We start from the raw sequence: 16,499 nt of genomic DNA, 5'->3' as shown, positions 1-16,499 counted from the left end.
TAACTTCCATCCAGATCCGGTTTGTTTATTCACTAAAATCAACATTTCTGAGCAACTTTAATCAAACTATAATATGACTTACAGCAATCTGACTAAAGTACTTGATCTTCTAAACGAAGATCTGAGAATGACCCATTCACATTTGTCTTCTGTATATTTTGGGTTTCCAAAATTGCTATTTTTATTTTCGCAAATCTATTTTGATTTGAACCAATCAGACAACTTGTTCAATGTCAAAAGAGTAAGAAAAATTTGCAGTCAATCCAGGGCTCGAACCCGGGACCTCTCGCTTACAGAGCAAGTGCCCTACCGACTGAGCTAACCGGCTATCTGACATCTTTCTACATAAAAATTGTAGATATCAAAAACCAAGGCTTTTTAAAGCTTGCAGAATGTTGTAAGTTAGCTTTTGATTGGCTAGCGGAAGGGTCGTCAGAACGAGGCTATCAATAGCTCGTTGTCAGATCCTATGCGTAGCGTAATAGGATATGTACTTTAGTCAAATTGGACTTACAGTTGAAACTGGGTATCTCAAATTCCAAGAGTCTGAGCATGTTCCATTGAGATTCAACATAAAAATCACACTTTGTGCATATGTTTTTAAGACGGGACTTCTTTGAGAATTTTAATACCGTAATTTAAGGAAACCTAGTACGAGATACCTAGTACCTGCCGTATATGGCGATAAAGTATCATTGACATTCAATTATGGGCCGTATCAGACTAAAAGGCCAAGCATTTCACCCTTAATTTATCAAAAACTGCGATACAGTCAAACTTCGTTCGCTCGAACTCGGACCATCCTGCACTCAAACTCGTCATCAGGTCCCAGCAAAATCCCTGCATAGTGAATATTGTGCAATGACTCAAACTACCGATAACTCGAACAAATTTTGTCAGTCCCTAGGAGTTCGAGTAAATGGAGTTAGACTGTATATTATATGCCCTTAATATCTCGGTAAAGCTAGTCATTGATACCAGTGATACTGGGTTGAGCAATCCATTGTTATCAGAAAACAGAGCTCATAGAACACAAAATGCACTCCCCTCCCCACCCCCATGATCCCACATGACCCAGATTCGAACTTGGCCTAGAGGTCATCAAGATAAACATTCTGACCAAGATTCATGAAGATAGGGTCATAAATGTGGGCTCTAGAGTGTTAACAAGCTTGTCCTGTAATTTGACTTAGTGACCTAGTTTTTGACCCCACATGACCCAGATTCAAACCTGAACTAGAAATCATCAAGACAAATATTCTGACAAATTCTCATGAGTTTCAAACTTAAAATGCGGTCACTAGAATTAGAACAAGATTTTCCTTTGATCTGGCCTAGTGACCTAGTTTTTGACCCCACATGACACAGATTCACAAACTTGGCCTAAAGACCATCAAGATAAACATTCTGACCAAGTTTCACGATGATAGGGTCATAAAAGTGGCCTCTAGAGTGTTAACAAGCTTTTCCTTTGATTTGACTGGGTGACCTAGTTTCTGACCCAACATTACCCAGGTTAGAACTTGGCCTAGAGGTCATCAAGATAAACATTTTGACCAAGTTTCACGAAGATAGTCATAAATGTGGCCTCTAGTGTGTTAACAAGCTTTTCCTTTGATTTGACCTGGTGACCTAGTTTTTGACCCCAGATGACCCAATATTGAACTCGTCCAAGATTTTATTGAGGGTAACATTCTGACCAAGTTTCATTAAGATTGGGCCAAAATTGTGACCTCTAGAGTGTTAACAGTCAAATTGTTGACGACGGACACGGGGCGATCAGAAAAGCTCACCTTGAGCACTTTGTGCTCTGGTGAGCTAAAAATATACACCTTCTTTGAAAGGGGCGGGGGGGGACATAATAAGTATTAATAATCAGTTATCTGTTATTTCTTTTGCCTCATAAATTCTGTTTCAGACTTAAATTATGGGTTGTTTTTAAGCCATACTTTCCAACTGTACATGAGGTGGTGTTGGAAGAAGATCCCACACAATTTTTCAGGCACTGGTGGACACCTGGATAGAATAACAGACCTTCTGTAAGCCAGTTGGATTCTTCCTTCATTAGAAAGAATTCTACTTTTTAGCTCACTTTTCTGATCGCTCGATGTCCGTCGTCTGTCGTCCGTCAACATTTAGCTTGTGTATGCGATAGAGGCTGTATTTTTCAAATGATCTCCATGAATTTTTGTCAGAATGATTACCTTGATGAAATCTAGGAAGAGTTCGAAAATGGGTCATCTGGGGTCAAAAACTAGGTCACTAGGTCAAATCAAGGAAAAACCTTGTGTATGCGATAGAGGCTGTATTTTTCAATTGATCTTCATGAAATTTTGTCAGAATGATTACCTTGATGAAATCTAGGCCAAGTTCGAAAATGGGTCACCTGGGGTCAAAAACTAGGTCACTAGGTCAAATCAAGGAAAAACCTTGTGTATGCGATAGAAGCTGTATTTTTCATTTTATCTTCATGAATTTTGGTCAGAATAATTACCTTGATGAAATCTAGGCCGAGTTCGAAAATGGGTCATCTGGGATCAAAAACTAGGTCACCAGGTCAAATCAAGGAAAAACCTTGTGTATGCGATAGAGGCTGTATTTTTCAATTGATCTTCATGAAATTTTGTCAGAATGAATCTTGATGAAATCTAGGTCAAGTTCGAAAACGGGTCAATCGGGGTCAAAAACTAGGTCACTAGGTCAAATCAAGGAAAAACCTTGTGTATGCGATAGAAGCTGTATTTTTCAATTTATCTTCATGAATTTTGGTCAGAATAATTACCTTGATGAAATCTAGGCCGAGTTTGAAAATGGGTTATCTGGGGTTTAAAAGTAGGTCACTAGGTCAAATCAAAGAAAACCCTTATGTATGCGATAGAGGCTGTATTTTTTAACTGATCTTCATGAAATTTTGTCAGAATGATAATCTTGATGAAATCTAGACCAATTTTGAAAATGGGCCATCTGGGGTCAAAAACTAGGTCACTAAGTCAAATCAAAGAAAAACGTTTTGTATGCAATACAGGCTGTATTTTTTAATCGAGGTTGATGAAATTTAGTCAGAATGATTGCCTTGATCAAATCTATGTCAAATTCGAATATAGTCATCTAAGCTCAAAACTGAGCCCGCCCGCTTAGCTCAGTAGGTAAGAGCGTTGGTCTACGGATCGCGGGGTCGCGAGTTCGATCCTCGGCGGGGCGTATGTTCTCCGTGACTATTTGATAAACGACATTGTGTCTGAAATCATTAGTCCTCCACCTCTGATAATTCATGTGGGGAAGTTGGCAGTTACTTGCGGAGAACAGGTTTGTACTGGTACAGAATCCAGGAACACTGGTTAGGTTAACTGCCCGCCGTTACATGACTGAAATACTGTTGAAAATGGCGTTAAACCCAAAACAACAAACAAACATCAAAAACTAGGTCACTAGGTCAAATTGAAGAAAATGCTTGTTTACACTTAAGAGACCACATTTTTGATCCAATCTTAATGAAAATTGGTCAGAATATTTGTTTCCATGAAATCACTATGTCAAACACTGTTATGGTGTGTTTATCAGGTGAGCGACCTAGGGCCATCTTTGCCCTCTTGTTGATATTTTAAACCCAAAGCTGTAAAGTGCAAGTGGTTTGAAGTAAGTGGCCGCTCTGGCATGGAGGCTCTAATATCTTACATTGGTTCTGCTTTTCTCGTAACCAAAAGTAAACAGTCGGGTTAAAATTTTGTCATTACAATTTTTGTTCTTGTAAATCAAACTGACTGTGTGCCTTACATCTATCATTTATTCTAACACGATCCAATTCATTTTCCTATTAAACAAAGAAGGCTGAAAACAGTGAAGTATTATACAACAATTCACTGTTCTGACATCACAATTATTACGTCATATCGTCTAATGGCATAGCGGCGCGCTGGAAAAGAAACCGATTGAAAACTGGCAAGTATTTAATGAATGCCGTCAAGGATGTACTTTAAAGTCCTTGGTAACGTGTTAGAATCGAAATAATATATCTCATTTAGTGATTTGCTTTTGAATAAAATCATTGTTTGTCGTTCAGATGCGTATTATTATATCACTCGGGCTGCGCCCTTATGATATAATTCCTTCACATCTGAACTCCAATGATTTATTCAGCGACAAATCACTAAATGAGATATATTATTTCTTAAATACTTCTGCAAGGCCTAAAGTCATTCAGTCATCAACTTGTGATCAGCGCAGAAAACTGGTCAGAAGTTTTTAGATCTAATAAATTATCAATGATCCATTAAAGCTGAACTACAATGTAAAAACCTGGCCAGTTGCTTAGACCTTTTTTCCGCTGCATAAGCTGTCTAACTGGTAAATTTTGAATCCAGAAAATACACACGGTTAACTTTTTCGAAAAAAAAAACCAGACAGTATAGTCACTTTGTTCGAAAAACCACAATCTTTTTGTTTATTAATTCAGGGGATTTTCATCAATATATGGAGGGTAGATTCATAATAAGTATCAATTGGGCATCTAGTCTAGTGGGGTACTTTTTCGAGCAACTTGGTCCTGAAGGTAACAAGAGCACGGCCTTGCGGGTGCAGACGCTCATCTGATTTTTTTATCTCTATAATAGAAATATTGACCTACCCATGATTTTCTAAGTCCAAAAGGGGCCATAATTTGCAAAAAGCAATGCAAAGTTGTGGTACTTGTTGTGCAGTGTCAACTTTTAATGGCAAATAACTGCTCCAAGTTTTAAAGCAATAGCTATGACCGTAAAGAGAAAAGTTGACCTAAACGCAAAACTTAATCAAGAAATCTGATATTTTCTAAGTCCAAAAGGGGCCATAATTCTTGCAAAAAGCAGGATGGAGTTATGTTTCTTGTTGTACAGAGTCAGCTTTTGATGGTGAACAAGTGTTGCAAGTTTTAAAGCAATAGCTTTGATAGTTTAGGAGAAAAGCTGACTTAAACACAAAACTTAACCAAGGAATCTGATTTTCTAAGTCCAAAAGGGGCCATAGTTCTTGCAAAAAGCAGGACGGAGTTATGTTTTTTGCTGTACAGAGTCAGCTAATGATGGTGTACAAGTGTTGCAAATTTTAAAGTAACAGCTTTGATAGTTTAGGAGAAAAGCTGACCTAAACATAAAACTTAACCAGGCAAGGTCGATGCCAACCAAGTGATGACAATAACTCATCATTTTTTTTTTTTAAAAATCAGATGAGCTAAAAATGGCTGACAGAAATAGCAGGCAGATAAAATGGTGATACAGTTAAACCTATGCTTAGCAGTCAGGTAAGGGTGGCTACTTCAGGCAAGTGGAAACCAGAATCAGATGTGAATTGGGGAAGTTAAACTGGCTGCCTACTAAAGGCAAGTGACTGCCTAATTCAGGTGGCTGCTAAAGCATGTTTACCCTTATCATGCTGGACACAATTGATTCTGCCTTTGCGACCAGTGTAGATCATGATCAGCCTGCACATCCATGCAGTCTGATCATGATCTGCACTGTTCGCTATTCAGCCAGTATCGTTTTGCATCCCTTTTAACAGTTAATGGTACTGTCCAACTTGGAAGATGGAAGCTCATCATAGAAGTTTAGCAGGGTAAGGGTTAAGTCGTACTTCGCTTTAGCTACAACGTCCAATACATCACAGCACCTAGTTCATTCAAACTTGTGTATCTGTATTAGAGATTTATACCAGAGTATTCTTTATCAAAGAAAAAGTGTAGAAATGAGGAAATTTCAGGAAGAAGACTGTGCAGTGTAGGTTGGAATTCATTCATCCGGAGCTTCTGTTTTTCTAGGCTTTATATTTATCCTGAGTTTCAGATTTTCTAGTAGTTCTGTTAATCATGGGTTTTGATCTGGAGAGGTTCCACTTGAAAATTATTCTAAAAGCAAGTGACAAAATCAAAAGCTATTGTTTTATCTATACATTTTTATTATTCATGCAAAAGACAAATAAAACATGCATAGATAACATATTAAACAAACATCAAGTTACTGCAGAAAATGACACAAAATATACAAAATTAATGTACAGTGAAACACCGCTCGCTCGAGCATCGATGACTCGAGCACCCGGGCTCGCTCGAGCAATTAATGTGGTCCCGGCCGATTTCCTTCTATTTTCTATGTGAAATTACCATGGCTGGGTCGAGCATCGATAACTCGATCGCTCGAGCATGACACCTGGTCCCTGTGTATTAATTTATTCTTTGTTGCTTATGGCGAACACGAGCAGAGGTGTCAAAATTTTTCACACCTTCGGCGGTCAGAATGTATTGGTTAATTTAAAATTTTCGCACGCCGTGAGAATTGCATGGTCTACTCCCCAACTATCTTAAATGTTAGTTTGTCGGTATATTTGATCTGATAATGAGATTAATTATTGCACGGCCTGTAAACACTGGCTCGTCCTCTTTGAGGAGATGAGTTGAAAAAAGAGCCAATGATACTTCCGAGGAGGCGCTAATGACCGGAACTTCATGCAGAATGTAAACAAAGAAAAAGGGTGAGTTGATTGTTTCCTTTCTCAGATAAATGTAAGGCCCTATTTCAAAAAATAGCCAATGTAGTTCCATTCAGAAATGATTATACTTTTTATATATGCAGGCCATTTTGCAAGGTAAATGCATTCCTTGACGTGAGAACTTTTGAAAGTTGGAAAATACAGTAAGTCCAAACCAAATGTAGACATTTTTCCATATATTTCACCCTAATTTACACAAATTTAAGATTTTATAGTCCCTGCATCAACCTTGCTGAAAAGCATATCTTACTACTGCATGACGTACGTGGTTTACTAGCGTGTTTATCTCGTACATGTGCATTAATCACCATGTGGAGGAGCCACCGCCGCAGAGGAGGCGCTAAGAACCGGAGTGGGAGCCAAAGCACTTTGAAATGGAGATTTTTTAATGTGTCATCAATTCTCACATACCAGAGCTTTATCATGCTTTCCTTGGATTGTTACAAACAGCTGATGAATGATGTTCTAACAACATCCTATTCATTTCCTTAGAATGTATTACGAGATATTTGCACTTCTCTTTTCTTTTGCACTTGTCTAATGATGGGCTATCATGGCGTTATAAGTTGTATAATTATGATATTTTCTGTGAAAGGGACATTTCCTAATGCACAACGGTTTTCATGTTCAACGCATTTTGGATTTTTAATAGTTAGTGTTAACTTTGTGGTAGTCTTGAAATGCAATTGCAATATGTGTTTCACTAGGTACTTACAAATGCTAAATAAATATAATTGTTTACTTGTAAGTTGCTTAATTCGATTACATATACGTATATGAAAATGCTAACACTCAAAATACCTCTCCCAGATGTTCTAACGATAACAAAGAAACTGAAAACGTTAGATATTTATTCCCCTGTCGAACCGCATGCATCATACAGCTTTTGTCTTATCCTTGTCCGTTTGTCAGTAGTCGTTCTGAGTCAAAGTCATATTAATTAGTTATTATTTAGTACTGGGAGGGTGCCATCTGTTGAAGCAATATTTGATGTCAGATTTGTTTTTAATTAATGCTACGTAGTAAGAATGGGTATTGACCGTTACTGAACTTACAGTTACAGAATTATAAATACAGTTTTCTAATTTTACTTAAATAACGTTTGTAAGGAAACATGTATGTTGATACTTAATTTCCAGCTAGCGCGATTCATTGATTTGAAAAAATATCATTTCTTATATTTACATTATATAGTATCACTGCCTTACTCGATTTTATTTATGCTTTCAAATAACTCTTAAAAATTTGTTTCTAAATGGGTGAGAAAAGACATAAATATACTGAAAAGATAAAAAAAAACAAATTAGCAAAAATATCGAGGGAGTTTTATAAATAAAGTGTACATTCTAACATGACTAGCAATGCTTAAATCGTCAAAACAATATTGTGTTTACGTCACGTGAACGTTGTATTTAGCGCCATGTATGCACCCAGAAATAGCGGTTGAAAGTTTAATAAAACATTTTACTTAGTAGCAAGTATAAAACCAAATGTCAAATAGCACAACTGTTTTGTTTAATTTACACATATACTAAGCTGATTAATGGTTTGCAGAATACATCGCCATCATTTCCGCAAGAAGTATTACCATTTTCGGTCCTGGTGTGTATTGTACAAGCGAACGATTGGTGATAATACAATTTTTGTGCAAATGAGATCTGAATGTGCTCACTTTATTGCTGGTGACAATCGTTCTCTTGCGCTTCATTTTATTTGGGGTGCTCATGGTTACATTTCTAAACTGTTCATCTAAATTTGATGTATTTTGCTGTGCTTTATTTTCTTTTCTTTTAAATTTGTATGTTACATCATTCTTTTTGGTTGTCAATGATAACCCTATCCTACGTTTGCCTTTAAACAGACCCATCTGGAAAGAACAAAAGTAATAATATCATACAGAACTGAGCATCCTTTCTTTGCGATTCCTTTCAAACTTTTAAAATAAAATTGACCATTAAACATTAAACTTTTTAGCCGTTGCGCTGATACATACACATATATTTAGCTCGATTTTTGGAAGAAAAAGTAGAGCTATTGCACTCGCACCGGTGTCGGCGTCGGAGTCGGAGTTGGCGTCGCCGTTGGTTATTTTTTTTATAAAGTCAAATATTTCTGTTACTATCAAAGCTATTGACTTGAAACGTAAAACAGTTATTTACTATCAAAGTCTACACCAGGAGAAACAATCTCTATAACTCTGATTGAATTTTGACAGAGTTATCCCCTTTTTAACTTAGAGTTTTAAGTTTTATAAAGTTTTACTGGCAAAGCTCTAATTCAGAGTCAAGTACTGAGAAAAGTCGAGTGGGCTGTCTTATGGACAGCTCTTGTTATTTTAGGTAGATTATGTGCATTTGGGCAGTATAATACATTTTCAAGCATCAAATTATAAACATTAAAACGAAATAGATATTACATTGCGAGAACGAAAACGCTTTATACGAGTGTTCATCACTCAGGAAATGAACTGGTCAGTGGCTCCGACTCTGGACATTTGCGCCTCCTCCAAGGCTTTGGCTCCTCCTCTTAGCCAAAATTGAGCATAGAGGGGTAAAATCCGCCGTTAAAACACATAAATAATACAGATTTAACATACCATTATGGGAAAACTTGGTACAATGTATGTTTACTCTTATATGTGTAAATTGGGACAAAATATATGTGTAAATCTCCACGTTTGGTTCGAACTTGCCCCATTTTCCAACTTTCAAAAGTTCTCACGTCAAGGAATGCATTTACCTTGCAAAATGGCCTGCATATATAAAAAGTATAATCATTTCTGAATGGAACTACATTGGCTATTTTTTGAAATAGGGCCTTACATTTATCTGAGAAAGGAAACAATCTACTCACCCTTCCTCTTTGTTTACATTCTGCATAAAGTTCCGGTCATTAGCGCCTCCTCGGAAGTATCATTGGCTCTTTTATCAACTCATCTCCTCAAAGAGGACGAGCCAGTGTTTACAGGCCGTGTATTGGTGAAAGGTGGAAGAAAAAATTTATTGATCAAAATTGTTATTAAATACTATTTTTTTTCTGCGGGATCGAGAAGATAATTATGAGATCTTAATATTTTAATCAACAGTTGTTGGCATGCAAATAAAGGAAATAAGATAGCCTTTTCATAAAATTGAGACGATAATTATGAGATCTTAATTTGGAGAAGAAAATCGTGAATTCGATAACAGTATTTCAAATAAAAAAAAAATGTCTAAGCTGTTTCTTCACATGTGCCAATTACGATCTATCATAAATAACATTTGTAATACGTTTTTTGAAAATGTCACGAGTGTGTTATTATTACGCATCACCGTTTCCTCTGCAAATGGTCTGGATGACAATTGGTAAAACAAACTTCAATTTTTCTTCGTATGTTGCTCAATGTTGGGTCGCTCGAAACCATGGATAACTCGAGCATTTTGCTCATCCCCTTGCAACCTCGAGCGAGCGGTGTTTCACTGTATTTTAAAAATTTCAAAATGTTTGCATACAGAGCTTTGTGTCTACAACTAGCAAGCAGAAAGACAACATGCAACTGCAAGGAAAGTGAGGAGAGTTTAAAGAGTTTCTTTCTACCTAAAAAAACCCAAAGGGAAACACAAACAAATAAAAACATGGAGTACAATAAAAAGATGTGCAAAATTTTAAAATATCTTTAAAAATAAGTTACATTGGCTTTAATTAATATTTACATTATAAACTGTCCTGTAAGATAGCTAGCTATAATACAACATACAATCAAATGTGTATTAAAAGACCTTATATGAAACGGCCTATAGGTGACCTTCATATGCAGATAGTTTTCAATGACAAATTAAAATACATTGCCCATTATTACAGATGAAATTAAATGAGTTGTCTGAAGAGCCAGGTGGTCTGTGTTTGCAAGTGCTCTTTACCCTATATCTGACTATTCATCAGATGCCCTGATTTATACTTACCCTACACACATTCATGCAGCTGATAAAATGAAATCTGCTACATACCTTTTGAAAATATTTTTAAGAAAAAATCCGCTCTTCTTATCCTGCCCAGGTTGCTGGAAGTATTCTGGTGTTGGAGTCAAAAACCCATACAGGGCCTGGCTGTCTGATAGACGCTCGTCCTTCATTATAGCCTAGTTATAGAAAACCTCATATGTATGTAATATGCCATTCAACATCACGGAAACAAACTGTTTCTAAGTGCTGTGAAATCATTTAATATTTTGTAGACTGTTACTAATACATCAAAAAATAACTGTACAATCTAAGACGGCTTTTGTTTTCCTAAATGAAAACGAGCAGCTTAACTGTTGGTTAACTGCATTTTCCATTCATAGAGATGGTGGAAATAGACTGACAGATTAATTTTGTTGTCATAAAATTGTGGTTTTAGCAGAGATGCTACACTATTATCCTACTTTCCCCCACCCACATCCCCAACTACTTTGAAGTATATTAAACCATTTCATGTGTGTTTCTTACAGACTGTTACCATCTTTACAAAATATTTACTTAATTCTAAACTATACACAAATACCTCACAGTGATTCAAAGTCAGTAATCTTACCTATTTTGTGTACAAGAGCTGTGCCCCCGTGAAATTATTACGCCTGACGTATAACCGCCCATCGTGCATAAATAGTGTTAAAACACTCTTTTGCTATAAATTATTTCTTAACTCTTAGCCTGCTGGCGGCAAGTGTTTTTGCCTTTGCGACCAGTGCAGACCAAGATCAGCCTGAACATCCGTGCAGGCTGATCATGGTCTGCACTGTTCGCTATTCAGTCAGTAAATTTTCAGTTAACACTCCTTTGAATAATAAGTGGTACTGCCCAAATTGAATGATGGACCAGTCCATTTTAGAAATTTAGCAGGGTAAGGGTTAAACAGTACTTAAAATACAATATCAGTTACATACCTTGAGGTAGTCATTTAGTTGTGCTTTGGCATCTTTCAAAAATTTGGCATCTACTGTTGTAAACCTTCCTACTTTCGGCAGCTCTTTATTTTTCAACCATGATCCAGCAATCTATACACATTCAAATTCCAATCATTTTTACGGAAGTCTAACAGGTACATGTATAATGATGCAATGTGTAAAAAGCTATACATACATCTCTTCACCTACATGTACATTATCTTGCTGCTACATGTACTTCTTTAGGTAATAATATAAAAGCAGGTTACTGACAAGGTGAAAACAGACTTTGAAAAAAAAAATTCTCTATTTTTTTTAATAAAACATAAAACAGTTAAAAGTGCTTATCAGTTAGTTATTTTCATTATGAAAAGACTCCATAAATTTTCTGTGAACCATAAGGTATTCTAGGAAGCAAAAAAACTTACCTGCACAAGTTTTTCATGTACAGCATAAAAATCCTGTAGTTTTCTGTTGACAACCCAGCCCTGGGTGCTATTCTGTAGGTTTTGGGAAGAACTTCCTGACAGATGAATGACTAGAACAAATAATGGCACCTTCTTATCTCCTTCCATAAAAATCTGGAAAGGAAATACAAATCTGAAAATATCATACAAAACTGATAAATTACAAAAAACAAGAGGACCATGATGGTCCTGAATCGCTCACCTCTTCCCACATGACCCAGTTTTGAGTATGACGTCGTTTTTTCTATTATTTGACATAGTGACCTAGTTTTTGAGCTCATGTGACCCAGTTTTGAACTTGACCTAGATATTATCAAGATAAAAATTCTGACCAATTTTCATGAAGAACCATTGAAAAATATGGTCTCTAGAGAGGTCAAAAGATTTTAATAATTTTAGACCTACTGACCTAGTTTTTGACCGCAGTTGACCCAGTTTCAAACTTGACCTAGATACCATCAAGATGAACATTCAGACCAACTTTCATACAGATCCCATGAAAAGTATGGCCTCTAGAGAGGTCACAAGGTTTTTTTTATTATTTGACCTACTGACCTAGTTTTTTACGGCACATGACCCAGTTTCAAACTTGACCTAGATATCATCAAGGTGAACATTCTGATCAATTTTTATGGAGATCCATTCATAAGTATGGTCTCTAGAGAGGTCACAAGGTTTTTCTATTTTTAGACCTAATGACCTAGTTTTTGACCGCACATGACCCTGTTTCGAACTTGACCTAGATATCATCAAGATGAACATTCAGACCAATTTTCATACAGATCCCATGAAAAATATGGCCTTTAGAGAGGTCACAAGGTTTTTCTATTATTTGACCTACTGACCTAGTTTTTGATGGCAGGTGACCCACTTTCAAACTTGACCTAGATATCATCAAGGTGAACATTCTGACTAATTTTCATGAAGATCTCATGAAATATATGGCCTCTAGAGAGGTCACAAGGTTTTTCTATTTTTAGACCTACTGACCTAGTTTTTGACCGCACATGACCCAGTTTCGAACTTGACCTAGATATCATCATGATGAACATTCAGACCAACTTTCATACAGATCCCATGAAAATTATGGCCTCTAGAGAGGTCACAAGGTTTTTCTATTTTTAGACCTACTGACCTAGTTTTTGAAGGCACGTTACCCAGTTTCGAACTTGACCTAGATATCATCAAGGTGAACATTCTGACCAAGTTTCATGAAGATCTTATGAAATATATGGCCTCTAGAGAGGTCACAAGGTTATTCTATTTTTAGACCTACTGACCTAGTTTTTGAAGGCACGTGACCCAGTTTCGAAATTGACCTAGATATCATCAAGATGAACACTCTGACCAACTTTCATAAAGATCCTATGAAAAATGTGACCTCTAGAGTGGTCACAAGCAAAAGTTTACGGACGCATGGACGGACGACGGCTACCGCGCGATCACAAAAGCTCACCTTGTCACTTTGTGACAGGTGAGCTAAAAACATGATGGCCCCTAGTCACTCATGTCTGACCTTGACTATTTGGCCTTAAATATATGGCATGGCACAATGCATTATAACAGGTAATAATTCTGTTTAGTATGGAACAAAGTGGACATGAAAATGTTTCATGGAGATAAAATAAGACTTGTAGGGTGTTAATAATGTTTTACTATAATCTGACCAAGTGGCCAAGATATTAAGCAAAGGTGACCCAGTTTTGCAACTGCCACTCATTTCATATCAACAACTCTCTGACCAGATTTCCTAAAGGTCAGGAATAAAATGTGGCCTCTAGAGTGATAATAAGGTTTTTCTATCTTTTAACCAACAAGTAAGTATTTTGGACCCATATAACCCATTTTCAAATTTTACCTTAACATACCATATAACAACAAACATTCTGACCAAGATTCATCCAGATCAGGTAGAAAAAATAGAAGTATTAACAAAGATTTACTTTGTTCTCACTAAGCGGCCAGGTTGTTGATCCAAGATGATCCTGGTAGGAACTTAACCTAGGTATCATAAAGAAGCATATTTATTAACAGTAAAATGAACGATGATAGACACTGGACCATCTATCTATTTCAATTGCTCAGCCAGGTTCAGGTGAATTAAAAATTTGAAATTATCTTTAATAGTAGTATGGAAATACTGCAACGTAACAGTTCCATATAATATACTTAAATTACCTTGTCTGAAAAAACACCATACACATCTGAAAATATCCTACAAGCCCTTGAACATACAGGTGTCTGAAAATGCAACACATGTCTTCATTCTACTTACATCAGCTTCATATATATGTGCTGTCCACTTGCCGACATTTTCACACCACTGTTCAGTTCTCATTATATGTGAATCTAATCTTCTTTTCTCTTCTTGCATTGCAGCTAGTTCACTATCCATCTCCTCCTGAACTTTCTGCATCTATATATATATATTTAATTTATACTCATTTATTTTATCTTGTTTGTGAAACAATTAATATACAACATGTATTAATCACTCCCACACTATGAGCGTATTTGTTTAAACAGTATTTATTGAATATATAGTTACAATTGTTACAGTTTTACAAATATACAAACATAGAGGATTGAGTAGGAAGCTATAAGCTTTTTTAGAAACTCTCTCCCTATACATAATGTAAGTTCAATGGTAACAAAATAATTAATCCATCAAACATGTTCTGCTTGCAGTTTCTTCATTTATCTATATGGTATTTGCAGGGCCCACACTGGTCTGAAAAAAGTTGGAGCCAACGGTAGGGAGGGTGCTGGAGAGGTTTCCCTTCCCGCGGCGCATTGAAAATTTTTGTTACTTCCCATAAGCAAATGGTGATATTCTAGCTATATAGGGGGACTTTTGAATGAAAGTGGGTATACCTCTAAAGCAAGTTTTGTATTTTAAAATGTTGTTGGATGTTTGAAGCAACCTGTCTGAAATATTTTTCCATTACAGCTTCTTTTTGTTGTGGGCCTACTATGTAAATGCATGGCCCGGGGGCTGTGTTTTTGGTGCTCTGTGCTTTCGAGAAATCTACCCTGATACAGGATTACATTTCAAATCCATTCCTAACTTTTAAAGACATTCAAAAAACTTGGCAAACACCTTTACTAATTACTTACTAAGATCACAGACACGGGTCCAATGTATTTTTTATTTTGATTAATATAAAAAAAACACCTTTTTTCACAGAAATATGCTTTCTATATGTTAGTCAAATGAAAAAAAAATGATGACAAAAATCCGGTCACAGTGTCGTGTATGATACTGTGACCGGATTTTTTGTCTGCATCTTTTTTTTCATTTGACTAACATATAAAAAGTATATTTGTGTGAAAAAAAGGATTTTTATATTAAACAAAAAATACACTGGACCTGTGCCTGTGACTAAGATACTGTCTGACGGTGGCCACAAGGTTAAAAAATTCATCAAACCATTCATTATTTTGCCGATTTATTTATTAATTATTTGATCCATGGAAATTAAATGCATCAATCATTTAATCTGTCGTAATGACAATAAAACAAAAAGATTATTTTAACCCGATAATCGGTTGCTAATTGATTGCAAATTGCATCTTCTCGCGTGTCAAGATGTTTATTACACATTGTTATATGTAAAGTAAACACAGACTGGGTAGTACTATCCTGAAATAAGTTAATTTTATAAGGTAAAATTATCGGAACCAGTCAACTGTTTTTTTTAACATAATTAGAACGTCTGAAACAAAATGGCGGTCCAAATTACGAACATTTTTTCATTTTCGCCACTCGCGATTTTTCTTCGCCACTTTCATCGCAGATTCGCCAAATGGCTCGGGTGGCGAACGACAGCGTGGGCCCTGATTTGACATAAATTTGTCAACTGTAATTTTAAAATAGGTTGACAAAACAGATTTTATTTTTGACCTCTAAGTGTGACCTTGACTTTGGATGTAGTGACCCAGGTCATGTGCTCTGCATGTCATATTAGTCAGGTAAACAATTGATGCTAGGTTAATGAAAATCTTTTCAAGATGTTAAGACGATATGGAGCAGACACAAAGTCATGGTATTAGTCCTACAAGTGTGACCTTGACCTTGGACCTAGTGACCTTGGTTGCACGCTCTGTAGGTTATTTTGATGAGGTCAATAACTGATGCCAGTCATACTCATTGATTTCATATGACTGTGATATCTCTAAATTTTGTGGGCATCAAAATTTGTTGTTTCATCAAAAGTGGATATTTCACTTGGACATGGATTCATGGATTATAATGTTAAAAATACAATAATCTGGATTTTTTGTTAGGATTAAATATTTTATGGACTGATGCAACCACAAGATTAACAACAAGAGCTGTCCGTAAGACAGCACGCTCGACTTTTTTCAGTGCTTGACTCTGAATTAGAAGTAAAAACTTTATAAAACTTTAACTAAACAAGAGGGCCAGGATGGCCCTAGGTCGCTCACCTGAGTAACACAACATAACAGTGTTAACATGTTTTACCTAGTGATTTCATGGAGACAAATATTCTGACCAATTTTCATTAAGATTGGACCAAAAAACGTGGCCTCTTGAGTGTAAACAAGCATTTTCTTTGATTTGACCTAGTGACCTAGTTTTTTTAGTCCAG

At 36.2% G+C, this 16,499-nt stretch overlaps 1 protein-coding gene across 2 annotated transcripts in view; it reads right to left on the bottom strand.

Annotated features, from left to right (window-relative positions):
- LOC123557979 (sorting nexin-25-like) overlaps window positions 1–16,499 on the bottom strand; it is a 53,720-nt gene that overhangs the window by 18,660 nt on the left and 18,561 nt on the right. For both annotated transcript variants that reach the window (XM_053544358.1, XM_053544359.1), the window contains exons 15-18: window positions 14,162–14,302; window positions 11,848–12,000; window positions 11,420–11,530; window positions 10,503–10,633 (exon numbers count right to left, since the gene is read on the bottom strand). In XM_053544358.1, the coding sequence (XP_053400333.1) occupies window positions 10,503–10,633; window positions 11,420–11,530; window positions 11,848–12,000; window positions 14,162–14,302 (536 nt within the window). The remainder of the gene's footprint in view (window positions 1–10,502; window positions 10,634–11,419; window positions 11,531–11,847; window positions 12,001–14,161; window positions 14,303–16,499) is intronic.

Source organism: Mercenaria mercenaria, chromosome 5, assembly GCF_021730395.1.
Source record: "Mercenaria mercenaria strain notata chromosome 5, MADL_Memer_1, whole genome shotgun sequence".
NCBI classification, from domain to species: Eukaryota; Metazoa; Mollusca; class Bivalvia; order Venerida; family Veneridae; genus Mercenaria; species Mercenaria mercenaria.
Note: the sequence above shows the minus strand (reverse complement) of the source record. Positions and strands in the feature narration are given on the sequence as shown.